The 27,464-nt window shown below is 41.7% G+C and overlaps 1 protein-coding gene and 1 non-coding gene across 51 annotated transcripts in view; one reads left to right on the top strand and one right to left on the bottom strand.

The window, feature by feature from the left end:
* REV1 (REV1 DNA directed polymerase) overlaps positions 1 to 27,464 on the bottom strand; it is a 91,167-nt gene that overhangs the window by 14,225 nt on the left and 49,478 nt on the right. For 28 of the 50 annotated variants that reach the window (XR_014051887.1, XR_014051874.1, XR_014051882.1 and 25 more), the window contains 7 exons: positions 23,993 to 24,705; positions 21,791 to 21,898; positions 20,242 to 20,358; positions 16,059 to 16,167; positions 10,071 to 10,199; positions 7,645 to 7,799; positions 4,946 to 5,065 (listed from right to left, as the gene is read on the bottom strand). Coding sequence is in view for 32 of the 50 variants with exons in the window: in XM_081484349.1 (XP_081340475.1) it covers positions 4,946 to 5,065; positions 7,645 to 7,799; positions 10,071 to 10,199; positions 16,059 to 16,167; positions 20,242 to 20,358; positions 21,791 to 21,898; positions 23,993 to 24,705 (1,451 nt within the window). In the remaining 18 variants the exon portion in view is untranslated. Of the gene's footprint in view, positions 1 to 4,945; positions 5,066 to 7,644; positions 7,800 to 10,070; positions 10,200 to 16,058; positions 16,168 to 20,241; positions 20,359 to 21,790; positions 21,899 to 23,854; positions 24,706 to 27,464 lie in introns of all 50 variants that reach the window. The other 22 variants (XR_014051879.1, XR_014051877.1, XR_014051886.1 and 19 more) reach the window with 3 other exon arrangements.
* On the top strand, positions 12,833 to 12,905 carry TRNAE-CUC (transfer RNA glutamic acid (anticodon CUC)). The gene has a single exon. It is a non-coding gene; the product is annotated as a tRNA-Glu (tRNA).

Raw genomic sequence — 27,464 nt, 5'->3', positions numbered from 1 at the left:
CAAACCCAACAAATAAACCTTACAAAAATGATGCAGTACGAAGATGGTGCTATGGGTGGAACTGCATCCAGAATCTCAGGATTCCTATGCTGAAATCTTAATTCCCAGCATCTCAGAACATGACTAATTGGAGACAGTTCCTTCATAAAGGTAATTACAGTAACAACAGGAGATATATGCGGGCCCTCATCCAGCATCCCTGGTGTCCCTATAAGAAGAGATTAGGACACAGACGCACAAAGAGAGAAGACCATGCTGAGAAGACAGCCACCTCCAAGCCAACAGGAGAGACCTCAGAAGAAGCCCAACCTGCTGACAACTCAATTGTGGACTTCTAGTCTCCAAGATCTTGAGGGAATAAATATCTGTTGTTTAAGTCACGCAATCTGTGGTATCTTCTTATGGCAGTTTTAGCAAACTAATAGAGATAACCAGTATCATAACCTTGAACTCAGATTTCACATGCACTTTAAATATACTGGTTTCTTCTTATGTAAAACTGCAATAAGATGTGTTATAAAACTGCTAAACTGTGTTGTCTAATAAGTAGTTTGCTAGTAAGATTTTATAAGGTTAATTACTCTTCAAATTTAACCTCAAACTGACCAACACAATGTTGTATTTCACGTTTCTGATACTAACACATTCTTCAGTCACTCAGTCATGTCCAACTCTTTGCCACCACATGGACTGCAGCATGCCAGGCCTCCCTGTCCATCACCAACTCCTGGAGCTTACTCAAACTCGTGTCCATTGAGTCGGTGATGCCATCCAACCATCTCATCCTCTATTGTCCCTTTCTCCTCTCACCTTCAATCTTTCCCAGCATCAGGGTGTTTTCTAGTGAGTCAGTTCTTCACATGAGGTGGCCAAAGTACTAGAGTTTCAGCTTCAACATCAGTCCTTCCAATGAATATTCAGGACTGATTTCCTTTAGGATGGACTGGTTGGATCTCCTTGCAAGTCTCCAAGGGACTCTCAAGAGTCTTCTCCAACACCACAGTTCAAAAGCATCAATTCTTCGGCACTCAGCTTTCTTTATAGTCCAACTCTCACATCCATACATGACTTTTGGAAAAACCATAGCTTTGACTACATGGACTTTTTTTTGGCAAAGTAATGTCTATGCTTTTTAATATGCTGTCTAGGTTGATCATAGCTTTTCTTTCAAGGAGCAAGCATCTTTTAATTTCATGGCTGCAGTCACCACCTGAGTAATTTTGAAGCCCCAAAAAATAAAGTCAGCCACTGTTTCCCCAACTATTTGCCATAAAGAGATTGGACTGGATGCCATGATCTTAGTTTTCTGAATGTTGAGTTTTAAGCCAACTTTTTCACTCTCCTCTTTCACTTTCATCAAGAGGCTCTTCAGTTCTTCGCTTTTTGCCATAAGGGTGGTGTCATCTGCACATCTGAGGTTATTGATATTTCTCCCAGCAATCTTGATTCCAGCTTGTGCTTCCTCCAGCCCAGCATTTCTCATGATGTCTGCATATAAGTTAAGTAAGCAGGGTGACAATATACAGCCTTGATGTACTCCTTTCCCTATTTGGAACCAGTCTGTTGTTCCATGTCCAGTTCTAACTGCTGCTTCTTGACCTGCATACAGATTTCTCAGGAGGTAGGTCAGGTGGTTTGGTATTCCCATCTTGTTCAGAATTTTCCACAGTTGTTGTGATCCACGCAGTAAAAGGCTTTGGCATAGTCAATAAAGCAGAAGTAGATGTTTTTCTGGCACTCTCTTGCTTTTTCAATGATCCAACGGATGTTGGCAGTTTGATCTCTGGTTCCGCTGCCTTTTCTAAATCCAGCTTGAACATCTGGAAGTTCACAGTTCACGTACTGTTAAAGCCTGGCTTGGAGAATTTTGAGCATCACTTTACTAGTGGGTGAGATGAGTGCAATTGTGCAGTAATTTGAGCATTCTCTGACACTGCCTTTCCTTGGGATTGGAATGAAAACTGACTTTTTCCAGTCCTGTGGCCACTGCTGAGTTTTCCAAATTTTCTGGCATATTGAGTGCAGTACTTTCACAGCATCATCTTTTAGGATTTGAAATAGCTCAACTGGAATTCCATCACCTCCACTACCTTTGTTTGTAGTGATGCTTCCTAAGGCCCACTTGACTTCACATTCCAGGATGTCTGGCTCTAGGTGAGTGATCACACCATCGTGATTGTCTGGGGCATGGAGATCGCTTTTGTACAGTTCTTCTGTGTATTCTTGCCACCTCTTCTTCATATCTTCTGCTTCTGTTAGGTCCATTTCTGTCCTTTATTGTGCCCATCTTTGCATGAAATGTTCCCTTGGTATCTCTAATATTCTTGAAGAGATCTCTAGTCTTTCCCATTCTATTGTTTTCCTCTATTTCTTTGCATTGATCACTGAGGAAGGCTTTCTTATCTCTTCCTGCTACTCTTTGGAACTCTGAATTCAAATGGGTATATCTTTCCTTTTCTCCTTTGTCTTTCACTTCGCTTCTTTTCTCAGCTATTTGTAAGGCCTCCTCAGACAACCATTTTGCCTTTTTGCATGTCTTTTTCTTGGGGATGGTCTTGATCCCTGCCACCTGTACAATGTCACGAACCTCTGTCCATAGTTCTTCAGGCACTCTATCAGATCTAGTCCCTTGAATCTATTTGTCACTTTCACTATATAATCGTAAGGGATTTAATTTAGGTCATATCTGAAAGGTCTGGTGGTTTTCCCTACTTTCTTCAATTTAAGTCTGCGTTTGGCCATAACGAGTTCATGATCTGAGCCACAGTCAGCTCCCAGTTTTGTTTTTGCTGACTGTATAGAGCTTCTCCATCTTTGGCTGCAAAGAATATAATCAGTCTGATTTCGGTACTGACCATCTGGTGATGTTCATGTGTAGAGTCTTCTCTTGTGTTGTTGGAAGACGGTGTTTGCTATGACCAGTGTGCTCTCTTGGCAAAACTCTTAGCCTTTGCCCTGCTTCATTTTGTACTCCAAAGCCAAATTTGCCTGTTACTCCAGGTATTTCTTGACTTCTTACTTTTGCATTCCAGTTCCCTATAATGAAAAGGATATCTTTTCTGAGTGTTAGTTCTAGAAAGTCGTGTAGGTCTTCATAGAACCATTCAACTTCAGTTTCTTCAGCATTACTGGTTGGGGCACAGACTTGGATTACTGTGATACTGAATGGTTTGCCTTAGAAACGAACAGAGGTAATTCAGTCATTTTTGAGACTGCATCCAAGTACTGTATTTCGGAATCTTTTGTTGACTATGATGGCTACTCCATTTCTTCTAAGGGATTCTTGCCCACAGTAGTAGATATAATGGTCATCTAAGTTAAATTCACCCATTCCAGTCCATTTTAGTTCGCTGATTCCTAAAATGTTGATGTTCACTCTTGTCATCTCCTGTTTGACCACTTCCAATTTACCTTGATTCATGGACCTAACATTCCAGGTTCCTATGCAATACTGCTCTTCACAGCATTGGACTTCACACTTCCATCTCCAATCATATCCACAACAGGGTGCTGTTTTTGCTTTAGCTCCGTCTCTTCGTTCTTTCTGGAGTTATTTCTCCACCGATCTCCAGCAGCATATTGGGCACCTACTGACCTGGGGAGTTCATCTTTCGATGTCCTATCTTTTTGCTTTTTCATCCTGTTTATGGGGTTCTCAAGGCAAGAATACTGAAATGGTTTGCCATTCCCTTCTCCAGTGGACCATGTTTTGTCAGAACTCTCCACCATGACACGGTTGTCTTGGGTGGCCCTACACAGCATGGCTTATAGTTTCATTAAGCACATTCTTAGATTTATTTACTAGGGAGTCAAGTGGCTTTAGAACTAACCCATCATAAAATGGCATTTGGGTCCTTTAATAACTTTGGCCTATAACAGATACTTCTATGTTAGTTCGGATATACTTTTCTTAGGCTTAAGAACATGCATTCAAAAATACCACCGAATCTACTTTTAACAAACAAACTTTCACGAAAAATATACTGTCTTGAATGTTTCCACCACAAATACACAGGAGTTTTGTGAACCTAACACAGGCTGCTTTACAAAAACCGGAGAGGATGATCTGAAATGGTATCATGGATTACTATAAGGTTCAGAGAAATTTCTTTTTTTAATTTCTTTTTTAATTGAAGGCTAACTGCTTCACAAGAAGAACTTTCTTAGAAAGAGGCATCACCAAGAAAGCAAGTTTAAATATTTAATAAAAGTGAAGTGAATTCCCTACACACAAAATTTACACCTGTTCAAGGGCCCCAAAAGGCAACGATTTTCCCCTTATAGTTGGTTACACTTGATGATTTTTCCATAGAGAAAGATCTCTACATGCTAGGTTAGTTAGCCACACTGCACAAAAAAGTAAAGTAACCAGACGCGCTGCCCAGGAGGGGAGAAGGGTATACCCTTCTAGACATTTTACTCCTACCTGAGTTAACAGAACATAGTACTTCATTTTAGGTTTTCTTCTTCCTGAGATGGTTCAAATATTTTCTACTTTTAAAAATACTTGCTTACTAACCTCAGAAACATATTGGTAGCTTGGCAGTACAATTTTGTAAACAGGGGAATCAACTGTCAAAACTTTATCTTGGGCCTAGATGTACACTATTTCAGTTCTGATTTATTTAAAGGATCAAAAGTCAGTTTCATCATATTCTTTTAAATATGCCTTCTTAGAATTCCTTGGCCTTGGTACTTCAGAAATACTTAAATACTTGAAGTAAAACACATGAGAGGCAAAACCAAAACATTATATTAAGGTTCTGATAAATCAGTTGAAGGGAAATTTACTGCAGTGCTGTAAATTTTGTTTACCATGGCACTCAATAAAGATTAAAAAAATTTAAATCATGTTTTGGAAAAGAGAGATACATTATACATCTATACAAAGCACCAATGAATATTTACAACAAATAAAAGTTAAAAAGAAATGCTCTGTATTTACCTGGTAGGTTAGTAACTAGCTGACCTCTGATAAAATCATCTACTTCTTCTGGTTTTAAGTGGTATTGGCCATCTGGTTTTGCTTTTCTAGTTGCCATTCTAGCCAGCAGAATATTAGAACCTATAAAAAAATTTTTTTTAAAAAAAGAAAGAAGTCATTTAAGGAACAGTCACAATTATTTTCAAAATTTCCCACATCTACAGATAGGTCATCTATCAAATTTCTAAAAAGAATGAAAATAATCTGCAACTGTGGTAACTCTGAGTTGCCTGACTCTTCTGCAACCCTATGGACTGTGGCCCTCCAGGCTCCTCTATCCATAGGATTTTCCAGGCAAGAATAGTGGAGTGGGTTGCCATTTCCTTCTCCAAGAGTATCTTCCCAACCCAGGGATCAAACCCACATCTCCTGTACATGTCTCCTGCATTCCAGGTGGATACTTTACCACTGAGCCATCAGGGAAGCTCAAATATTTATTTGGCTGTGCCAGTTCTTCGATGCAGCATGCGGGATCTTTAGTTGCAGTGCATGGGATAGTTTCCTGACCAGGGTCAGAACCCCGGCCCCCTGCATTGGGAGCACAGGGTCTTAGCCACTAGACCACCAGGAAGTGGTCATTTTAAGCATAATACAAAACTGGAAGAATTCTATTCAGTATTACAGATTATGACCACCATCGTTCCTGGACAGAGGCTTCCTTTTGTTCCCCAAAGTGTGACATTTCAGCATCTCCCACCCAGGTAAAGGAGTAGAGAAAACAGTCCTAATCAAAGACTAGAGGTTTACAGGCAGGCAATCATCAGCAGTCCATTCATTTTACCAAACAATCTTTGTGTTTCTGGCCACACCGTGCAGCTTGCAGGATCTTAGTTCCCCAACCAGGGATTGAACCCAGGCCCACAGCAGTGAAAGTTCAGAGTCCTAACCACTGGACCGCCAGGGAAGTCCCTCATTTTACCAACCAGTGGATCCACACTAGGGAGAACTAAGGCCAAAGAAATGCCATTGGACTGAGGGGCAGCCCCAAGTACCAGACGTCTCACTATTTGAGACATCATATACGGGCGCAGAACTGCAGGCGTGAGTGTCTTAGAAAAGAAGGCAGACAGACAGGGAGGTCCAAGGTGTGTGAGTGGACACAGACACTAACTCAGAGCAGAGAGAAGGCTACTGGGGCCAGAGAAGGTGTCAGGCAGGTGAGAAACATCTCAATGGGGGTCTGATGAACTTCCATGTAAATAACAAAATCTCCACAAACTACAGAAGACTTCTATAAAGGACATATCTTAGTTTTATAGGAAACTTATTTAAAAACAATGTGTTTTCCTAGGGTAAATGTAAAAATATTCATGAAGAGAAAAAGTACTGCAAAGTCACACCAAAATGATAAAAGTGGTGAGCTGTGAAGAAAAAGAGGGCTGAGAAGTAGAAACATCATTTGGGACTTTTGTCTTAATTATATGCTTGAACTTAAAAGAACATATATATATCATCCCACTTGTAAATTTAAAATAAATACAATTAAAAACAAAGAACTAACCCTGTGCCTGATAGCAGACTCCAGGAGGCAAGTCCTAAATGAATGCTGAGGGGGGTCTGCAGGCCACACCCAGAAGCCCAAGGGCTGGCCTGCTGGAAAGCGGAGGGATGCTGTTAACCTGCTTTGCATTGGGCGGGCCAAAAAGTCTCTTCAGGTTTTCCTGTTACATCTTATGGAAAAACCCAAACTTTCTGGCCAACCCAGTATTTTCTGGAGCTCATGATGTTCTGACTTCTTAAAAGTCCCGCCTGACCGGGGAGCACCTGCCCTCCCAGGGCTGGTTCACTCCTGAAGACAGCAAGCCGGTTCCGGTTCCTGAGAGCCCGCCTCACACACCCCACCAGAAGCCCAACCTCCTAACCACACTCGCACAAACCCCAGCAGAGGCTCCAGCCAAGCATCCCATTCCCTCCCACTTCTGCCTCCAGATCTAGACCTGGTGCTCTCTCAGGTCACCCTGAGAGGGCCACACGCCCACCCTCCTCACGGGACACATAGCAATCAAGATCTTCAGTCAGCAGAGACACTGAGTGTGCTCAGAGAGGAGGAGGCATGCAGGGAAGCTGAGGGTGACACAGGGGACTTCAGAGCACACAGTGGGAGAGTCCACAAGAGGAGCACAGACGACGGCGGGCGGGGGGAGGGGGGGGGAGCCTAGCGATCAAACAGGAAATAGGTGGGGGAGCGGGTAGCCGGCGGAGGGAGGGCACATGTCAACACTGGCGACTTCTGCAGAGACGGTGAAGACAGGGCTGGCTGAGGGGCCGGGGAGCTTCAGAGAGGAATCGAGTTCCTACAAGACTCATCAACACGGAACTCCAAACCCAGCCCCACTGCACGGCTTTAAACACAGCCTCTGTTCATGTGAGAAAAAGAATACTGTTGAGAAATACTGAATTCAATTCTCTCCATTTTTGATGGAAAAGAAATATTCCAACTTGTGTACTCTAAAGATGTTACCAACCATTTACTAACACTTCCAACAGTTTGATCTCAGGCTTCGCCTGTGAGCCACACTAAGTACTGTCTCAGAAGTGGAGGCCTATACATGAAAGTGATAAAAACAAAACCTAAAAATTACTCCTAAAGTTAACTGGGATTCAGTGCTCCTAGAGCAAGGCTCTGACTAAAATGAGCAGGAGAGACACCGGCTACTGACCGATCCCCACAGAGGCAGCGCATTTAGTCTGGTCCTTAATTTCCATGCGGACAGCGTTTGCAAACTCATCAGGCGTGAGTCTGGTCTCCGCGAGGATCTCGGTGATGTCCACCAGGGCTTCATCACAGCTGACAGCTTCGATGTTGTGTGTGTAGCTGCCAACACAGAGCAGAGGCACCGAGTCACAGCCATGCTTAACATCACGCAGACATGCATGGCCAAACAGGCTTCCCACGGCTGCCTTCTCCAACATTCCCTTATGAGACTTACGATGCTAGAAGTGTTAGCATTTTAACTGAACTGGCTCAAGTCACTTAATCTCTAACTGCAAAGTTCATCAGTATTTTTTTCAACAGAAATGATCATTTCAATTTCTCTACACTGAGAACCCGTTCATAAACCTTTGAATATGTGGAAAGTATTGAGTCAATTAGAACTGTCACAACATTTAATTTTAAACATATTCAAACGTGTTTTACCAGAATCCCTGAGGAAGAGAAAAACCACACAAATCAAACAAGCAATTGATGGTCTCCTGAACACAAATGCCCAGGACAGAGCAGGATTTGATGGCCAGTCGGCCACGTGGCCGTCTAGAAGGTCACCAGCAACATGCTCTTCAGATGTAAACACTTCAGGCTTTGGCTTTGGTTGTTGTTGGTTTTGGTCATGATCTGCCTACACAGAGCACTGTTTCAGTTCACCAGAGGAGAGGAAAAGGGAGAGAAAAGTTGTTGTGTGGCTCTGATGTTCATTAGATACGTGGACCACAGGCCAACAGAGGCCTCAGGACAGGTAACGGATCTTCAATAATCCACCTGGTGAAGTACCAGGGGGCCAGCCCTCACCTCTCACTGCAGGTTGTGAATCAGACTATTTACTATCAACAATCATTTAAGAGATGAGTGGTCTGTCCTGCATTAAGTCCAGGGAGCAATCTATCAGACAGAGGGTGTCCTGATATGAAAGCTGCCCTCAGGTGGGATTTCCAAAGGTGGCAGGAGAATAACAAGGAATCTTTTGCTCAAAGAACAGCCACATGGCCACTGAAAATGTCTCCCCAGCCAAAACTCCACGGCAGTGTCTGCGAAGCCCCCACTCTGCAGCGCAGGCTGCTTGCTGTCCACTCCGGGCTCCATAACCACACGGCGGCAGCACCAGCTCAGACCCCCCTGCAGCTCTTGCGTGGCGCTGCTCCTGACCACAGCTCTGGGAGGGGAACCCCCAAGCACATGCTCCACCTGCTAACAGGACAGTCCCGTGTTTGGGGCCTTACGGACGGCTGTGTGAGGACTGGCTTAGCCCTCAGCCCTCAGTCCACACGCTGATGGCAGAGAGCTTCCCTGGCCCTCTGTGGTTCTCTCTTCGTTAAAGGAAGCCCCCCAGAGGCGGAGCCTGGATCTGACTCCTCTCCTGCAGGACTGGCAGCATCGATAGTCGTCTGTACGTGGTAGATGCTCCCTAGACAGGCGAGGAAGAAGTGACGACAGAGGCGAGCACCGCCCTCAGAACTCCTTCAGAACATCAATACAGCCTAAGGGCTGGCTGGCGTCCACTCACACCTCGCCTGCGGCTGCTCCCACTGTCCTCAGCAGAGCTCAGCAGCTGGGACAAGGACCTTACCTGGCCTTTTACAGAGAAAATATGCTAATTTTAGAGCATACAGGGTCTGCCATATATTTATTTAAAAGTTTGAGTTCTGAATTAACATTAAATATATATATACTGTAAATACTCAAAAAACAAAATCTCCTTTTCTCAAGCCATCTAATCACCTATCTTGAGACTATGGCCGACCCTTGAACAACAGTGGTATGAACCTTGAGGGATGGCTCATACATGGATTTTTTTCAGTAGTGAATATGAAGAGTGCTACGTGATCATGAACACGGAGAAGCCACAGCTACAGAGAGCTGGCTGTGGGCTACACACGATTCTGCACCTTGTGGAGGACAGCACCCCACTGCCACCAAGTCATTCAAGGGACAGCTGTATCGCTAAACATGTTTAAAAACGCTAACATCTGGCACACCTAATGATTTCAGAGGACAAAGAGTCTCTACTTGTGAACCTATAGTTCTAATTTTAAACAAAACTATAACTTACATGTAATAAAAGAGAATAACCAGATTAAAAACTCCAATCTTTCATCTGTCTGGTTCCATGAAGTGAAAACTGGAACCACTGACCAAAAATCATGTAGACAGAAACTCAGATCCACAGCAGCACCGCGAGCAGCTCAGGTCCAGCCACACAGAAGTGTCCCAGAGGCCTGAGCCTCGTCCTGGAGGTGCTTACGGAAGGAGAGGGGCCGGATGCTAGGGGGCAGAGGAGTGGGTTTCCAGCAGGCCTGAGGCAGCTGGTCCCTGCTCGGTATTAGGTATGAGTGGTGCAGGCACAGGAGAGTGAGCATGGCGCACACATACCTGGCCAGCGTCTCGTACATTGTTCGTGCAACCTCTTTATACGCGTGGAAATCGTAAGGGACCACCTGGAGACTGGGACAGAGCTGTTTGGCTTGCCCGAAACACATTCCATTCCTAATGCCAACTTGTCTAAAGAGAGAACAGAATACAGGGGAGGTTAGACCTGGAATTTTTAAAAGCCAAATCAAGTATCAAATATTGATTTCTCCCCAAGCACCGACACACGATTTTCATTTAACTCCCCTCATGGCATCCAGTCCCATCACTTCATAGCAAATAGATGGGGAAACAGTGGAAACAGTGAGAGACTTTATTTTTCTGGGCTCCAAAATCACTGCAGATGGTGACTGCAGCCGTGAAATTAAAAGACGCTTACTCCTTGGAAGGAAAAGTTATGACCAACCTAGACAGCACATCAAAAAGCAGAGACGTTACTTTGTCAACAAAGGTCCGTCTAGTCAAGGCTATGGTTTTCCCAGTAGTTATTTATGGATATGAGAGTTGGACTATAAAGAAAGCTGAGCGCAGAATTGATGCTTTTGAACTGTGGTGTTGGAGAAGACTCTTGAGAGTCCCTTGGACTGCAAGGAGATCCAACCAGTCCATCCTAAAGGAAATCAGTCCTGGGTGTTCATTGGAAGGACTGATGTTGAAGCTGAAACTCCAATACTTTGGCTACCTGATGCAAAGAGCTGACTCACTGGAAAAGACCCTGATGCTGGGAAAGATTGAGGGCAGGAGGAGAAGGGGACGACAGAGGATGAGATGGTTGGATGGCATCACCGACTCAATGGACATGGGTTTGGGTGGACTCCGGGAGTTGGTGATGGACAGGGAGGCCTGGCATGCTGCGGTTCATGGGGTCGCAAAGAGTTGGACATGACTGAGCAACTGAACTGAACAGGAGAGGTAAAAACCAGGCAGTGAGAAAGCTTACAGGTTTGTCTCCCCACAAAGGAGAATCCCACAATTGTCAGATAAGTGTAAGTGACACAGCAGACATGCCCAAATATGTTATTCAAAGACATCTCCCAGGCCTCGTACCTCTGACCCCTCTGCAGATGCCAGAGCATCCCTTGCCAGCAATGCCACAACCACCACAGAGCAAGACTGTGCTATGGAGGTCTGCGGCCCCAAAAGAGGGCCTGGCTCAGCCACAGTTCATCCCCCAAAGACAGAGAACCACACAGAACAGTGAGCACTGCGCGACAGACAGACAGGATGTATTCATCCCATCACTACCCGGCTCCCCCGAGACCAACTCCAAGTGCCAGTGTGGGCTCCACGGTGGCCGAGATGCCAACAGTGGTGGCCATGGCGGGATGGCACTCTGGCAGAAGCCAGGGGTCCACAACTCTGAGGGACCGGACTGATACATCTCAAATCTCCTACGTGTCTCTGTGCCCCACATCACCTTTGATATTTAGAGCATTCAGCACAAAACTGTAATTATGGGATTATGCACAATGAGTAAAATTTCATATTACTACTCTGCAATGAATCAAGAAAAAAAATCTTACAGTAAAAACACAAGCAAATAACAATACACAGTGTTTCCTGAGATTACATACTTCTAGGTAAATGCATCAAATGGTTACTTCATGTTTCCATTCAATAAACACATACTCACTCAGTACTCAGTACTTAGTACGGAGGTGTCCCTGTTTTTAAGAAACATGGTCTTCAATATGCAGAGGCCTGTGGCTCCCTGACCATCCCAGACCACCAGTGAGCACCAAGGAGGAAAAGAATCTTCCACGCTGCTGCTGCTGCTGCTAAGTCACTTCAGTTGTGGCTGACTCTGTGCGACCCCATAGATGGAAGCCTACCAGGCTCCCTCATCCCTGGGATTCTCCAGGCAAGAATACTGGAGTGGGTTGCCATTTCCTTCTCCAATGCATGAAAGTGAAAAGTGAAAGTGAAGTCGCTCAGTCATGTCCAACTCTCAGCGACCCCATGGACTGCAGCCCACCAGGCTGCTCCATCCACGGGATTTTCCAGGCAAGAGTACTGGAGTGGGGTGCCACTGCCTTCTCTAATCCTCCACGCTACTGAGATGAAATGATACACTTTTTTAATGTATATAAAACAGTAATGGATGATCAGACTGCAAAGCCCAGAGTAGATGAGAAACATCTAATAGGAGGGAAAAATGACAGGAAAGGAAGAGATGACTAACAAATCATGGTAAAGAAAACACGCTCTCATTCATTTAACAAAAATCTATGTCTCAGACGCCATGTGAAGTGGTGGGTAGAAGACAGTGAACAAAGTGGACCCCATGATGTCCACGAGGATGACTTGCAGAGGCCCAGGAGAGGACGGATTCAACCCACGGGCCTTATTATGAGGCAGGGAAGTGCATGCATAATAGTTTACAAGGCTACACAGAAGTACACAAATAGTTTGAAACATGATACGTAGGTTCAACACGTAAAAGCTAAACTTACAAATTAAAGGAATGTGTTACATAATTCCTATAAGTACTATAGTCTTATATTTACAGTACTTTCATTTTCAAATTTTTCACCTACACAAAAAACTTCACAGGCATATTACTCAGAAAAGTATAATACATCAACTTACATACTCAGGTGTACCTATATCCCAGAAAGAAATGCTTGGGGAACACTAGACACTGTAAGGAAGTTATGAATAAAAAAGGGAAAACCTAAGGGCTTCCCACAACAAGGGAAGTAAAACACTCCTGGTCGGTGGTTGGGAAAGGAGGCTTGTTTCATATAAAACAAATGAGTAGGACTTCCCTGATGGTCCAATGGTTAGGATTTAGCGCTCTCACTGCCGAGGGCCTGGGTTCAATCCCTGGTCAGGGAACTAAGATCCCACAAGCCATGCAGCATGGTCAAAAAATAATAATAAACAGGTAAAGACAATTACAAAACAGTTTGAGGTGACTTCACTACACTGACATCTATGCCCGTCAACTGAAACATCAAGCAGGATCAACCACCAGGACTTCACAGGTGTTCACGGCCAGGTTTAAAGTGAAAGCAGCACACGCTTTCTTCTCCGTGCTATCTGCTCAGACAAGTGTACTTGGTGTTGCATTAGATAATGTTAAAAAAAAAAACCAACTATTAAATCGCTGTCATTGTCAATTCAATATTCTGAAGGACATCCACATCACTAATTCAGGATTGTAAAGGGTGAAAACGGAGGTTTAGAAATTATTTGCTCCTTAAAATCGATAATTGTAGGATATTTGTATATCATTACCTATCCATCCACATATTTGCCTTCTAACTTAGTTATGGATAAAGCTATTACTAGTTCTCTATAGTGGTTTAGTCACTAAGTTGTGTCCGACTCGAGACCCCATGGACTTCAGCCTGCCAGGTTCTCTATGGTAAATATAAGTAAAGATAACAGGCATGCAAATCCTGACTTATGGAATTAGATTCTACCTTCCTATGGCTTCTATGGTCATGTTCCATACTTAGCTGACCCCATTATTATAAAATCCATGTCTACTGAAAACTCTCCAGTGCCTAAAATTGGGATGACCATCCCTACAACCTAGTCTTCAGTCCAAGAGCAGAAACATTTCTCTGATGCAACTCCAAATATATTCATTAAAAAAAAAAAAAACTTCTCCCTGAAGGAAAATATAACTGTTAGATACCCTTTAAAAAATAGGGTATTCAAGAGACCCTCATTAGGAGTAGCCTAGAAAATAAGAAAATTACAATTAAAGGAAAAAAATCCCATTGTTGTGGGTTTCGTGTTTTTCTTTCCCCCCAACTTACACTCAAATTCATTTTCACCACTTTTCGCATCTCCTTAAAACAAACATTTGCCATCTAAGTGACACTTAAATGGCTTGCTACACAGCATTTGGCCCTCGTACATCATCACTCCAATTATTCTGTAACATATTCAGCTTGACAATCGCCATCTGTGGTACAACACAAATGCCCTATCCAAACACCAACAGAGGCCTGCAGTCCAAAACCACCAGGAGTTGGCAACACTCCTAACTCTGAGGCGACCCAGCAGGGGACGCTGGGTATGGGGGGAGACCCTACAGAGGGAGCACAGGAAGGCGCGGCTTCCACGTCACTGACAGCCAAGCCCAAAGCCTGGGCGCGCACTCCTCACAGCTTCGAGCTGCAGAATACGACGCCCAGTCACCAGAAGCATGCCGTCTGTCAGCACCCCGTAACTCAGCAGGGGGAGAAGACTAGCCCACTGTACACGGCACACAATCAGCTCCAAACTTCCTGCTCGAATGAAAACACAGTAACCCACAATGCATTCAGATCTAATTATCTTTTTCATTAAACAAAGTTTCAATTCCTTGGCGACATTATCAACGAACAATGAAAAAGATTAAAACATAATTCTGTCACTGAGAAAAGCAAAGTCAGTCTGGGAGTAAAAGCTTGACTTGTCATAAAGGATTTTAATATAATCTTATTTTCTTAAATATCCTTTTAATAAAACAACTGGCAAGATTTTAAGCAAACTGTTCTGGTTAGATGATGTGTCAAGATACCTTTTTGATCAGATTAGACTTGCTTGAATAACTCCAACTTTAAATCAAGACTGAAAAATGTTATATATATCAAGTTACTGTTGTATCCTGTTAATGTTACATGTCAATTATATCTCATTTTTTAAAAAGTATGAATGATAAAACCATTAAGACACTACCAAACAAAAAAAGGACTGAAAAATGTATCCGATGTGACTTCAGTCTGCTTCTATAATTAGAAAATACTTTCACACTTGCCAATGATGTGTACATAAATGCTTTTGTTGTTGTTTAGTCACTCAGTTGTGTCCGACTCTTCATGACCCCATGAACTGCGACTCACAAGGCTTCCCTGTCCCTCAGCATCTCCTGGTCTTTGCCCAAGTTCATGTCCATTGAATCAATGATGCCATCCAACCATCTCATCCTCTGTCACCCTTTTTCTGTCTTCAATCTTTCCCAGCCTTAGGGTCTTCCAATGATTCACCTGTTCCCATTAGGTGGCCAAAGTACTGGAGCTTCAGCTTCAGCATCAGTCCTTCCAAAGAGTATTTTGGATTGATTTCCTTTAAGATTGACTAGTTTGCTCTCTGTGCTGTCCAAGGGACTCTCAAGAGTCTTCTCCAACACCACAGTTTGAAAGCATCAATTCTTTGGTGCTCTGCCTTCTTTATCATCTAGCTCTCACATCCATACACGTCTAGCAGAAAGACCACAGCCTTAACTATGCAAGCCTTTGTCAGCAAAGTGATGTCTTTGCTTTTTAACACACAGTCTAAATGCTTGCTGTGTTATAAAGTGTCTGTGTTCAGTTAACAAGGAAGAAAAACATAATGAATGTTCTTTTCATTAATCACTTAATCATTACTCCGTTTTTACAACCTGAATAATCGATTTTTAAAAGCACTTTTCTAAACTATGAGGAGCATGTGATGTGTGTCTGTCTCCTCTGGAACTGCCACAGCTGGCTGTGATCAGGGCTCGTGCTGGCAGGCTGGCAGCACTGTAATGTGGAGGAAGCAGATGACCAGGCGTGCTCGGGCGGAACTGCTGAGTTGTAACCTAACAGGCAATCAATTTTTTAACATAACTTAAAAAAATACTGAGTACCAGGTTTAAACAACAAGGGATTGTTCCTGGCAGAAAGAAATAACGATCAGAGTAGATGACCCTAAGGCCTTCTTCCACCCAAAAATATCTAATTCTTTAATCTTATGCTTCGAAAGACAACGACTGAAAAGTGACAATACCCAGCTTCTTTTGGTTTTCATCACAGGATCTACTGCTTCAGCAGGACACTAAGGTATTTACTTAAAGTTACCGAGCACTTGTGAAGCAAAAAAAGGGAAACAGAAGGGATTAAGGCTTGACAGACTTCTTTCCATATTTGTTAGGCTTGACTAACCCATCTAAACCCACTTCAAAAGATTATATAAGGAATGAAGTAAATTAATTATTCATTAAGCATTACAACGTCTTTGATGCCTACATACCTGGCTTCATAACTACAAGATGCGATTTCAGCCCTTGACAAAACAGAATCAATTCCATTTATCTGTGCGGAATCTTGATTCTCCCACGTTGATGGATCTGGTATTTCTGCTTTAAAAATAAAATTGAATGATTTTATGTTAAAAACTGATTTTCCTTAACTTTCATTCAAGAAGTTTGTTTACATTCACTTCATATACAAACGTTAAATAAATTCCAAATAAACTGACATCTGCTGCTGCTAAGTCGCTTCAGTTGTGCCCGACTCTGTGCGACCCCACAGATGGCAGCCCGTCAGGCTCCACCGTCCCCGGGATTCTCCAGGCAAGAACACTGGAGTGGGTTGCCATTTCCTTCTCCAATGCATGACATTTACCCCCTAATTATTTAACAAAAGAAAATCTAAAACTCTAAAATAGCTTACTGGCAGTATACCCTTTACCAGCAATCAAGAACTTCTCACAATACATACAGTTCTATCTTAGTAAAACTTTGAAGAGACATATACCAAAGGATAAATATAAACCATCCCTTTAGGTCTCTGGAGATGCACAAGAACAATGAACTCCTTCCTACAGCCACAAAAGGGTGACACAGCTCCCCAACTTCCAGCTTCACACAAGAACACTAAAGCACACAGTCTAGACAGCCTACTGACTGCACCTCCTGTGATATGACCAGCAAGTGAGAAATGGATTAAAACACAACTTCAGCTACGTCTCTTGGGACACCACTGAACTCCCTAAAAGAATATGCTCTAAAAAAGCTATTCTCAGAGTCCTACTATTCTGAACAAAAATACCATGAGTCAGTAAAATAAGACTGAGAGTGCTTGGGCTAATTCTAGACAAATACATCGAGAGCACAACGTTAACAACACATCACTGACAAGCTCAGGGTTTCTTCTCTATTTATTTCAGAGACATAACATTCCGTGAAAAATCAGCCAAGTGTAAAGCACTGCCAGGTAAACAAAGGTTTATGAACAACTCCTCCTGGTCTGACTTCAGTGATCCTCAACACATTTCACCTGACCATGCAACACATACAAGCAAGTCTGGGTTCCAGCACCCACACACAAGAAGCATAAATGCAAATCAAAGTCTGAGGACTGGCATATTCATGGGGTCAAATTCCACTTGCATCCAAATTAAAAACAGCAGAGCATACAATCTGAGCCATGATTTCTGATACAGCATGACTAACATATGCTATACTAGGACAAATTAAAAGACAGAATGCAGAGCAGTCGACCCAGTGTCCTGAAGGGGTTTGGAAGGCTAAATATCAGCTTTAATAGTCCATTATTCTAAGCTGAAAATCTGTAAGGATTTCAGGGTTGTTAGTAGGATAGTTCAATAGTGGCTGCTACCAACCCCCCAAAAAAGAGCTGAAGCCTGAACAGCCACAACCAGCTGCCTTTCAAAGGAGCACCCATGAGTTATGCCTAAAGAGCTGGGGAGTCAGGGGACTTCTATTCAAAGGGCTAATTAACCCACCTAAGGGAAAAGTCATGCTGGTGGTGAGAATACTGTTCGCGGTCCCTGCTCCCAGTGACCTGCCTGGGGAACCTTGCAAAGCTCTCTCCGCTGGGTGGACTGACCCGGTCCACAGTATGGCAGGGCACAGTGGGAAATGCAGGGAAACACTGTCCTCCCTGGAGGGCAAAGGAAAAGGCTGCTCGTCAAACCCAGATAAACCAGATGGGCACATGGAATATGTGCAGGGATGGCTGGAGAAATCAAAGGAGAGGACCCACATCTGTGAAAAAGAAATCGCTGAGAATAAATCTATGACTAATACAACTTAAAAACTTTGGTCACTCTTTAGAATGAACACTGAAGTTGTTGAAGGGATAGGGAACACCTGCATTCTGGAATTTGGGAAGCGAGAAAAGGCCCAGCCTTTTCCAGCCAGGAAATCGTGAGTATACATGGATTCCAAATTCGAGACGGTCAATGAGAAGGCTCACTGCTGAGTACGGCTCAGGAGCAGCTGCAAAGAAGCCAGGGGTGGAGACCCTGGTCACGCTGGTCTGATCAGACAGAGTCCCTGAATATGACAAGTAAGAAACTGAGGTCCTATAAAAGGCTAATGTTGCTGTTGGTTCTAATATCTCGCCTAGATGTACACGACAAAACATTAGAATTGAATTTTTTTTTTAAAGTTATGGTACAGAAGGCAAAGATTCTAATTCCTAAATTGATCCTCAATGTTTTAAAATTTGGTGTCATATCTAATTATAGAACCCAGGGAAAGATAGATCAAAGAATAACAAGGAAAGAGGAACAAAAGCACTGGAAAAACAAGTTCCAGGTGTAAGCTTAACTGCAACCAAACTGTAACAAAGGACATCTATTCACATTATGTACAGCAAATACTGTTAAGATCCTAACAGGTCAAAAGGTTTAGGACACACATAAAAGTGAATGATGTCAAGTCAGAGAGAGTATAAAATATAAAGTGTCGTATTCTCTTTTTCTAGTGACAGGAAAATCTAGTTTAGACAGTTAATGGCAAGCGCAACATCAATACTTCTAATAGTTACCTTCTGGTTTACCACTCATACTTAAAGAGGCAGAGAGAATGTGAGCCATACAAGCTTATGAAAATCCAGCGGCTACACCGAGGAAGGCAATTAAGTTATTACCAAGGTCAGAATTCTGCTTATAAACTGCTTATGGTCAGATCATTGGTGACAGGAGGAAAGACATGAGAGGAACAGCTCTCCACTCTGAGGAAGGCATGCTTGCCAAGACCAAACCTCTGGACATACACTGTGTAACAGGGGCAGACACAAGATTCTACCCAAAGGAGCAGCTCTGAGCACCAGGGAACCAAGAGGTGCTACGAGCAGGGTGCACATGGCGCTCTCCCTCTTTAAGCTCATTTGGTGTTTACCGAGTGATTCTCTTAGGCTACCTGTTTACCAGAATGTTAGATCTCATCTTTAAAGTAACACCACACAGAAACGACAAAAAGGAAAAACAACCTACCACAAAACCAAGCTACCAATACTTCACCTACCCATCCTGTCAAATACCACAATACAACCCTCAACAGGTTGAGAATAGCAACCTCAAACTACTCACTTCACACAAAACACTGGAATCTCAAAAACTCTCTTATTTAATGACCGAGAAAAGTTTCAGGAAATTTGGAGAATACAAGTACACATGAAGCATCAAAACACAGCTATAATTATTCTCCTTTGCACCCATGGCGTGTAAACAGATGATCACAACCTGCAAGAAAAAGGGAATCCCAAGAAGGTTCTCCGAGACATCTACTGGTGTTTCTTTCATCTTAATTTCATCGAGGTCATTTCTAAAATAAGTCCCAATTTTTGTAACTGAAAACTAAGAACCTGAAATAACTGGGACGGAACTTAACTGCAAGCCTTCCAGACTACTACATATCTAATCTCTATTTTCTGATTAACACTTTTCTGAAAAATTAATTTAAAAAATTATATTTGCAGACATCCATGAGAAAACTGACCAATGTCAAATAATTACTTAGTAATTACTAAGCAAATATTTCTCAGGGAAAACTGTGGGGTGGGGGACGGAGGGGGAGGGGAGAGACATGAAAATCTTAACAGTAAGGTGATTAGTGTAATTTATATAATTTTTGCTTATTAACAGTCAAAATTTAAAAGCCAAAGAGGCAAGAAAAAAGTTTCTCATATGAAACAGGTGCAACAAAGATGTGGGGGATGATTGCTGGCATTTATCTTCTCACTCCAGTAAACTAAAACCTTAACCGTTCTTCAGTCCACTGATGCACACGCGTCTTCAGAAAACAAACATCAGTGTCCTTACTGGGCTCAGAGCTCAGAGCAACAGGTAGTTAACTTTCAAGTCTAGAGGTTTCTACAGAATGACGTCCATGATCTTCCTCCCCAAACTAAACCTATACAGAGCAAGACAGTCATGCCGTTTAAACATTCTTCACCCTCTTTCCCAGGAAAGTATCATTATCCAATTCAACAAAGCCTAACTATAGACCACTTATTTGTATTACGTTCAGATTTTGCTTTAAGATGTGACTGACGCCCTAAAAACCCTTGAATGAAAAAGCTAATTGTGTCAACTCTGCTTTTATTTCTGTAACAGCAGAACCAAAGCAAAATGCAGACGTCTTCGACAGGCACGCTAGGACTTCCCAGCTTGTGATCTGTACCTGCTTGGCCTCTCAGGATTTTACTCTGGTAATACTGCCACTCCAGCTGGGGGTTAGCGCCAGGGCGCAGAGGGGCCCGGCCGGTGCCCCTGTTACTTGTGACAGCCACTGGTTTTCCTGCGAGAAGAGTACAATTAATTTTAAACCAAAGTACAGGAATGTTAACAACACCAAAAAACATGTAATGGAAAATGTTTCAAAAGACGTAAAAAAAAATGAGATTTTTCTTTAGCTTTATTCAGACATTAGTCCCTAACGGAGCCAGGAGCTTTAAAGATTATCAACTGTTATGCAAAAGTCATCCAAGTGTCTCTCCACCCCACAAAGTAAACTATTCATGACAATTTTGATGCATTTATTCAACTCAGAAGCAACGATATGATAGCTTCTCGTTGTCTCTCTGGTTTCTTAAAGCAGAAAACAGGCAACACACAACCTCAACTCAGAGTGGCAGGGTGAGGAGAGGAAGAAAAACCGTATCTAGACTTTTTATAATTCTGGTATCAAAAAAGGAAGGTAACATCTAAACTAATCTTTATTTTTACAGCAAGAAAAAAACTAATCAAATATATATGCAGAGGAATCACAACCTGACTTACTACAGAATCAAAGGTGAGTATATATAGTCGCGAAATTTTTGGTTTAGTTACAAAATCTTTCACATACCATTTCCTTGTATGCGTATGTGTCAGAAGATAGCTCTAACTCTGTAAACCAACAGCATGGATAATTCATGTTTGTTTGTGTGTATATAAAAACATATTTCACTGAATGCATTTGTAGTGAGGACAAAGAAAAAAATGCATCAAAAAGCCAGTCATGGGCTAAAATCAACTCTTTACAATCTAAACACCCCTATCAGAGCTGAAGCAGCAACTACTTGTGATAAAAATAAAGCCCTATTATTATCCCCAGCAGCGTCTGTGCTTCCCTTACAGGAAAAATACTCACTCTCGGAAGAAAAGGCTAATAGTTATCTCTTTCAGATCTAAACTTCTGAAAAATCCAGAATAAATATTTTCAAAAGTATTAACAGGTCACAAATACCTAAAATTTCCATTAAAACAAAGACTGCACAGAGGACAACATATTTTAACAATGTTCAATAATACAAAATTATTCTACAACCAAAAACTTAGAATGCCCCCTAACAGAAGGATAGTTAAGTGATTCATTCAAGAGAAAGCACAGTGGCCCAAGTTGCAAAGACACATGCTGCCATAAAATTTCCATTTATTGACAAAAAATAATAAATATAGATAAAAACATAGAAAATGCCCAAAGCAGGTCCCTAATCTTAGAAGATAGATCCTTCAACTGAAGAGGAGTATTCTTCCCTAAAGGCCTGGTCTCTACAGGGAGGAAAAAAATATTTTTCTAATTTCCCTCTATCTTTCTTAATTATGGAGTCCAGGAAATTTGGAAGCAGTAACTGATTTTGCCAAGGAAAATCAGAATGAATATTTCTTAAAGAGTATTTTGTGATCCCTTAGAATATATATTTGTAACAATATATCAATTTTCTTAATACATAAACAAGAATACAGACCTTTGAGATCTGGTCTATTTCGTATACCCACTGATACAAAGAAGCAATCCATATCAACATGCATTATACAGCTCTGATGTCTGGGTGAACTCAATACTGACATATTTCCTAGAAGGAAAAAAAGAACGTTCAAACCCCAAACTAATCAATATTTTAAAAAAAATCAGGTCTAGTTAACTTTAGAAATTATATTCTTAAATGCTTACAAGCAGAATGAAGTTTTTAAAAAAATACAGATTCTATAATAGATTATTTATATCACCTCAAGAGAAATCAAAGTTCAGTTTCTTTGGCTCTAAAAATGATTCAGAGATACAAATTTAGTTTCCAAACATAATTTAAAATCAATTGTGAAGACATCATGTTTCCTAGTCTATATTCTAACAAATCTCTCAATCTGTCTAAATGCTTATCTCAAAGTTATTTCTGTGTGCTGAATGGTATAGAAAAATGTACAAAGGTGTGTTCATATACTCAGTCCCAGGGAGCTGAGTGACTTTAGAGGACCACTGCTTCACGCGGTAACAACATTCCTTGATAGGACAGCCATAAACACTGCTCCTGTTATGCAGTGCTTGGCAGTGTCAGGCACTGCTGGAAGAGGTTTACATGTACTAATTTAAATTCTTGAAACAACACTATGAAAGAGGTAAGCTTATTATCCCCATTTTGCAGACTAATAACTTCAGTCACACAGCCAGTAGGAGGCTGAGCTGGTCTTTAATCCCAGGGCGTTCGATTTCAGAGCCCACAGGCCACCACCCTTGTAAAAAGCGATGATCTCATAAAGGAATTTTCCTCTGATAGATTTAAGAACAACAGTACTGAGGTTAGTCTGCATAACAGGCTTCAAAAAACTTACAGTTACTACCCAAAAGGTTGAGACAACTCTATTTACCAGACTGTGACTATGAGCACGCTGCCCTTGTTCTTACTAAAGGGACAGCACTGGGCCTTGCTCCTACCACCCTCTTGGACCATTACTCATCAGCCAACAGGAAACCGAGACTCAGAGAGTGAACTTGCACGCCGCTTCCTGAGAAGGGTGCAGCCTGGCGACGCGCGACTACCTGACTCCAAAGCCATGGGCTTCCCTGCTCCTCTCTCTGTTACCTCAAGAAATAACTGATAAATCTTAATTATAACCCTGCTGTATACAACTATTATATAAACATAAACAACTCAAAATAATGGTTTTAAAGATTCAAGTCATATGGAAGGCATATACAAAATGCCCACTGAATGCTTTCATACAATATAAAAATCTCTCATCTTAGAAAATTCCCACTCATGGAAATGATTCATAATTGCTCTTTGAAGCTTTCTAAATTAAATGACCTTTAGGTAACAAGGCCAAGGCATGATATAAGGAAAATCTAATACTTATAACCATTATTTTGAACTATTTTATAAATAACAAAAAGCATTTGGAATAATTAAACACAGCAAAACATAACAAAAAATCCACATGTAGAGGCTCTACCAGTCTGGGAGACGTGAGCTTCTCTCTGCACCCGTTTCCATAGCTATAAACTGAAGGGTAATATCAGGTCATCTTCAGGGAGGAACCATGTAAGCCATAAAAAGCAACTAAAGCCTCAAACTAGACACCAATTTATACTGACAGGCACAGAAATACAGCCTGTTATTGTTGGTTTTGTTTTTGATGACAAGAGAAATATTGAAATACAAAATACAGTTAGCCAATCTACTTATGTGAAAATACTTAACCTCACTAAAAGTGTACCACTATAATTACAATAGCTATTATGTCAAAGTTACTTAATGACTTAAAAATCATTATGACGCAAGCTTTTAAAAATCAACAGTTACACTTACCAAACCAATTCATTTTTACAGGAGATTAAGCACTGAATATAAACTATGCTATATTTTACAGTTCAAAACTTCAACAACTGATAAAGTCTACAGGAAGAATGAATGCTCCGAACCCCAACCTTGGACCTATTCAAATTACTTAAAGATTTTCAGTTAGCCACACTCAAAACTAATTTTGTAAAAAATACTTTAGTAAGAAAGCTTTTTATCATCTGTTATACTTACTGTTACTTACATAACCCGATACTCCTCAAGACTTCCATGTTACAAGAGCTTGGTACTGACCAGAACACCAGTGACAGATTAAGAACAAAATGTAAGCATGACTGTTTCTTAAGAAAACGATTGTAGTTGAGTATCTACCTGTGTCAGTTACAACAAGTGCGGACCTGCCTGCTTTCATTTTTTTTAACTTTTCCCTTCCTGGAAAGATACCACTACTCTGTCTCTGCAGTGAATTGACAAATTCAGTCAGTTCGCACTTCCACGTGGATATGTGGTGCAGTCTCGAGCGGGAGTAGAAGTCCGAGATGAAGTTGCAGTCCCAGGGTCTGGGCGGCCCTGAGGGCCCCGCCCTGCTCAGGGAAGGTACTGACGAAGTGCTCTTTGTGCTTGAAGGCCCCTGAACGGTGGAGTGGTGAGCACCGTTGACTCGAGGGTTACTGTGCAAAGATGGCGAGGAGAAGGGCTTAGTTCTGTGTGGATCCCGCAGAGCGTCCGCGCTGCAGGGGCTCTGCTGGGCCAGCTGCACAGCATAGTCTCTGAAGGCGCCGCGGCTCCTCTCAGCCCCCGCAGCCTCCTCCCGGGCGGGCTCTGGGGACAGCCTGCTGGCCACACCGCTGCCCGGGGGCGCCAAGCAGTCCGGGCTCTTTAAGGCACCGTGAGAGCTGTGGGCGTGTCCATTACAAAGGGCACGGCCATCGCTGGGACCCGGAATTCCGTTCTGTTTCCTTCCTGGGAAGACAGGCTCCAGCCCCACAAAATCAGAGTCATTATCTGAAGCTTCTTCATTCCAGTTGTTCACTCCATTGACTCTGACTTCACTTTCCGTCTCAATTTTCTTAATTATGTGATTTCTAAAGCAGGAAAAGAAAAAACTTTTGTTTAAATGAATTAGAGTCTGACTTTCAAGCTGAAACAATTTTTCATGTAAACTCTCTTACTGATACACCACACTTTTATATCCCTGCACCCAAATCTGAAAGATTAAACCACGACTTGAATTACTGCTCTTCCAACAGAAGATAATTCTTTGCTAAACTGAAGGAGCAAGGTACTAGGAAAATTCTAGCACATTAACAGCCTTTTAGGTTTTGTTTCCTTTTTAAAAATTTCAGACACTCCCAAAGAAGAAATAGAATGGGATCTTCTTCAGATTGAAGAAAAAACCAAGAAACAATTTTCAATGATATTCCCACTAAAAATTAATTGTCATCTATTGATATAAGTCTGAGTCACAGTGCCTGGCATACACTAGTAGTCAAGCATTTGCTAAATTAATACAATATGAATAATTCCCGTAAAAATGGATATAAGAAACCTCATGTGAATTCTTACTGCTATGTTTATTTTCAGTTTTTTATGTAAGGTATTGTTCAACACATTAAATCCAATACTGCCGCCCTCCTGAGGCTGTTACTTTCCCTCAGGGAACAACCAACAGACTGTATTCATTAATCCATTAATAGGGTCAACTGGTGTAGATGAAAAGTAAAAAAAGAAAAAGTCAATGTGTAAGGTTAATTCAATGAAATTTATATCTAGAAAAATGAGGATGTTTGCCCTATTGACAGGGAATTAGTGTTTCATTTCTAAGAAATGCATTATTTAGACGCCAGGGTGGTAGGTCCAAGGCAGCCTGGACCCAGTGTCCTGATGACAGGTTTATAAATGCAGGAACTATGACAAACATTACACTAAATTCACGTCGCTCCTCTAATGATGCCCGATAATGCTCCGTAATAAAGAAAAAATTCATTTGTATTCAAAAGAATCATCCAAGTAACAAAAACAAAAGTCCGGCAGTTGGTGATGGACAGGGAGGCCTGGCGTGCTGCGGTTCATGGGGTCGCAAAGAGTCGGACACGACTGAGCGACTGAACCGAACTGCAAAGCCGTAATTCACTCTACTTAGGAAAGTCCACAGCGTTAGCCCAGTTACATACAGTTCACGCTCCAGATGAGGGCACGAACAGCACCAAGGCACAGGTTAGACTACCACCCCGTCAACAGGTTTAATCTCAAGTTCCTCCTCCTAATTAATACCAACTGGGTCTATTAGTAATGACAGTCTGACTACACAGGAAAACCACGCATGAGCTGGATCCAAACATCACCTCCCGTTCCTGGGGTGGCTCTAGCTGATCAGCTCATGGAATCTGACTGCCAACTCTGAGCAGGTCCAAGCCTCACGAGTGAGCACACCAAAGAGAGAAACAGAAAACCAACCAGAAACGATTAAGTGAGGAGGGAAAGAAAACCTAATGCGATGCAAGACAGAGAAAGTCTGGCCCTTGAGACAAAGAGAAAGGGAGCAAAAAGCGACATGAAGGAGCTTCAAAAAAATTTATAAAATGCACTGAACATGCCAGAAAATAAAGATCAAGAAAGAAGTGCAATCAGAAAAGCCTTAAATCTAGTTTTCTGTGTAATAAACACTAAGACTTTAAATGAATACTAGCAACACATGCAATAGAAATGTACACACTGGCAACAGAACACTGCTCACAGCCCTTTCTGCACTGCGGTGCTCCAGCCCAGGCAAATGCACATCTAAAGGGGCTGGACTGGAAACACACCATGAGTGGACATACATTCACTACGCAACAACATCAATGGATCAATAATTAAAATCTAATAGGCAAATTCTTCCTAAAATCGACACAGAGAAGAATTTCAAAACACACACATAGATATTTTCTTTTATTAGTGGAGTAACAAAAAAAAGATGAAGTTGTGCATTCAGAAAGTTTTTTGATATTGCCTGTATACCTTGATGGTACTAAAAAAACAAAATTAGAAGTTTTAGGTAACATGAAAAACAACTTATGTAAGTGAATACAAGTTAAAGAACAAATGCCAACAAAACTACAGAAGGTAGTGACATTGGATCCCCAATTAAGACTCCTGGTCTTTTGGAAAAAATACATCCAACTCCCAAAGCAAGCAATTTAATAAATAAGGAGAAGGCTCATGACAATGAATCATGATGATGAACCACCTGATATGCAAGCTAAGACAACATACCAATTAACTATGGAGCCAATTTACCTAGGGTTACTGCAATTAAAGCTTAAATCAAAATATTTTAAAAAAACAGACACATGGAATAAGGCCTAGATTCATCTCTAATTCTATAACCTTGAGGGTCATCAACTAAATTTTCACCAATATAAAATATTTATGTTTTTATATTGTTACTGATTTAGAATTTTTCAAAAATAACCTAGAAATGTTAACATTTTCATTATCTATCTTTCTGTGCAACAGCACACAACAAATGTACAGGTGGCGTAGTTCAGTTTTTGAGAAGGTAATATTATACAGCAAATTACTTGTATCAAAATTACTGCCATGAAAATCCATGAAAAATTTTACTTCTAGTAACTTAATGGCCATTGGTTTAACATGGAAATCTAATGTAAGTGGAAAAGTTTTCTTGTTTACATTTATGAAACCGTCATGATAAAAATAATTTTTAGGTAAGACAACCACTCCTATACTTCAACAGGATTAATATAGATGAATAACCAGGTTTTCTGTGTGTTTCTATCTTGAGTAGAGCAGGGGCCATGCACACTGCTAAACTCCAGCTCGGCAATATCCCCAACCCAGA

Source organism: Giraffa tippelskirchi, chromosome 4 (assembly GCF_054371585.1).
Source record: "Giraffa tippelskirchi isolate mGirTip1 chromosome 4, T2T-mGirTip1v1.2.pri, whole genome shotgun sequence".
NCBI lineage: Eukaryota > Metazoa > Chordata > Mammalia > Artiodactyla > Giraffidae > Giraffa > Giraffa tippelskirchi.
This window is presented reverse-complemented; position numbering and strand designations above follow the sequence as displayed.